At 50.1% G+C, this 2,500-nt stretch overlaps 1 protein-coding gene across 1 annotated transcript in view; it reads right to left on the reverse strand.

Moving 5' to 3' along the window:
- The window catches only part of LOC143289970 (putative ATP-dependent RNA helicase DDX47), an 18,943-nt gene that overhangs the window by 256 nt on the left and 16,187 nt on the right, over window positions 1–2,500 (reverse strand). Inside the window, exons 11-13 of the mRNA XM_076599250.1 lie at window positions 2,251–2,382; window positions 1,341–1,470; window positions 1–14 (exon numbers count right to left, since the gene is read on the reverse strand). The exon at window positions 1–14 is cut by the window's left edge and continues 256 nt beyond it. Coding sequence (XP_076455365.1) covers window positions 1–14; window positions 1,341–1,470; window positions 2,251–2,382 — 276 coding nt within the window. The remainder of the gene's footprint in view (window positions 15–1,340; window positions 1,471–2,250; window positions 2,383–2,500) is intronic.

Raw genomic sequence — 2,500 nt, forward strand, 5'->3', positions numbered from 1 at the left:
GCCTCGCTTTGCTCCTGCATGACACATCACACGCCACGTGATTTGAAGGACACGTTTACAGGTGCGTAAACATGTGGGCTACACAGAGTAATGTGATCAGTACGCCATAACCATCGTCGTCTGTCGCCCGTCTGACTGACAGATCAGCCATCCACCCCCACCCCCAACGCCCCCATCATCATCATCACCACCTCACCACCGCCATCACTATTCCAATCTACCTACCAGTCTCCCATCCACCCCCACCCCCAAACATCACAACCACTACCACCATCACTATTCCAATCTACCTACCAGTCTCCCATCCACCCCCACCCCCAAACATCACAACCACTACCACCATCACTATTCCAATCTACCCACCAGTCTGCCATCCACCCCCACCCCCAAACATCACAACCACTACCACCATCACTATTCCAATCTACCTACCAGTCTCCCATCCACCCCCACCCCCAAACATCACAACCACTACCACCATCACTATTCCAATCTACCTACCAGTCTCCCATCCACCCCCACCCCCAAACATCACAACCACTACCACCATCACTATTCCAATCTACCTACCAGTCTCCCATCCACCCCCACCCCCAAACATCACAACCACTACCACCATCACTATTCCAATCTACCTACCAGTCTCCCATCCACCCCCACCCCCAAACATCACAACCACTACCACCATCACTATTCCAATCTACCCACCGGTCTGCCATCCAACCCACCCATCACCATCATCACCACCACTATCACCAGTGGAGTGACGGCCCAGGGGTAACATGTACGCCTAGGAAGCGACAGAATCTGAGCGTGCTGGTTCGAATCACAGCTTGGCTGCCGATATTTTCTCCCCCTCCACTAGACCTTGAGTGGTGGTCTGGACGCTAGTCAGTTGGATGAGACGATAAACAGAGGTCCAGTGTGCAGCATGCACTTAACGCAGGTAAAAGAACCCACAGCAACAAAAGTGTTGCTCCTGGCAAAATTCTGTAGAAAAATCCACTTCGAACGGAAAAACAAAACTGCATGCAGGAAAAAAATTTTTTTTTTTTAATGGGTGGCGCTCTCAGTGTAGTGACGCGCTCTCCCTGGCAAGAGCAGCCTGAATTTCACACAGAGAAATCTGTTGTGACAAAAAAGGGAAATACAATACAAATACCATTCCAATCTGCCTATCAGTCTGCCATCCACCCCACCCCCAAACATCATCACCACCACCATCATCATAACCATAACCATCATTATTCCAAACTACCGACCATTCTGCCATCCACCCCCACGCCATCATCATCACCACCACCACCACCCCACCACCACCACCACCCCAATCTACCCACCAGCCTGGCAATGCGCTGTGCCTCAGACACCCGTTCCTGGAACTGCATCACCTCGTTCTTCTCTGTGGGGTACTCGGGTAGCTTCTTCCCGATCAGGTGTTCGATCCTCTGGTACAGCTCCACGTCATACCTGCAAGATCAGTGGAAAACTCCTTCATGCTCTGTTAACAGCTGACGCTGATGTGAGTGTTACAATTCATGTGTGTGTGGGTGGATGGGAGAAGATGGGTGGGGGTTTTGATAATAACGTTTGTTTCATTCAGCAGAACGCTAATGCTTCTGTTAGATCAGAGAAAACCCACACACTGTAAACAGCTGCTGCTTAACCCTTTCACCGCCAGTCAATTTAGAGTACAAAATTCCCTTGTGATATAAACACAGAAAAGACAGTAGCTAAGAATAGCCGGGGATTCCCCCTGCGATGTATAGAAAATATGGCCTACCCTACCACCGAACATTAAGAGCAGTAGGTTCATGGATAACAGACCAATGAATTGTCACCTTTCTGTGACATGGGTCCTCTACCACGCCTGTGCATAAATGCGAGCTTGGCGGTGAAAGGGTTAAGTGAAGGTTACACTTCATCTGTGCGGGTGGATGGGGGTGGACGGGGGAGGGTGGGAGGGAGAGGGCTTTGACGATGTTCGTTTCATGCAGCGGAATGGTTCTGTTAAACGAGAGAGAACCCACACACTGTAAAACAACTGCTACTGTGAATGAATACTTCACTTCATCCAGAGGACCAAGGTATAACGTTCATTTCAAGTGTCATAGTTATTCCGCTATCATCAACAAAACCTCCAACTGATCAGCTAACAAGATACCACAACCCAGCCAAGATTTGGGCTCTGCTGGTGTCTTACATATCTACGAAAGAGACAAAGCCCCCAAAAAAAACCGCTGCACTCACTGGGAGACGAAGGTGATGGCTCGGCCTGAGCGGCCGGCGCGTGCAGTGCGGCCCACGCGGTGCATGTAGTCCTTGGAGTGCGTGGGGATGTCCAGGTTCAGAACCACGTCCACATGGGGGATGTCCAGACCTCTGCAACACACACACACACACACATATATATATATTTAGAGAGAGAGAGAGGGAGAAAGAGACAGATACACACACACAGAGATATACATGGAGAGAGAGAGAGAGACAGATGCACACA

This window comes from Babylonia areolata, chromosome 14, assembly GCF_041734735.1.
Source record: "Babylonia areolata isolate BAREFJ2019XMU chromosome 14, ASM4173473v1, whole genome shotgun sequence".
NCBI classification, from domain to species: domain Eukaryota; kingdom Metazoa; phylum Mollusca; class Gastropoda; order Neogastropoda; family Buccinidae; genus Babylonia; species Babylonia areolata.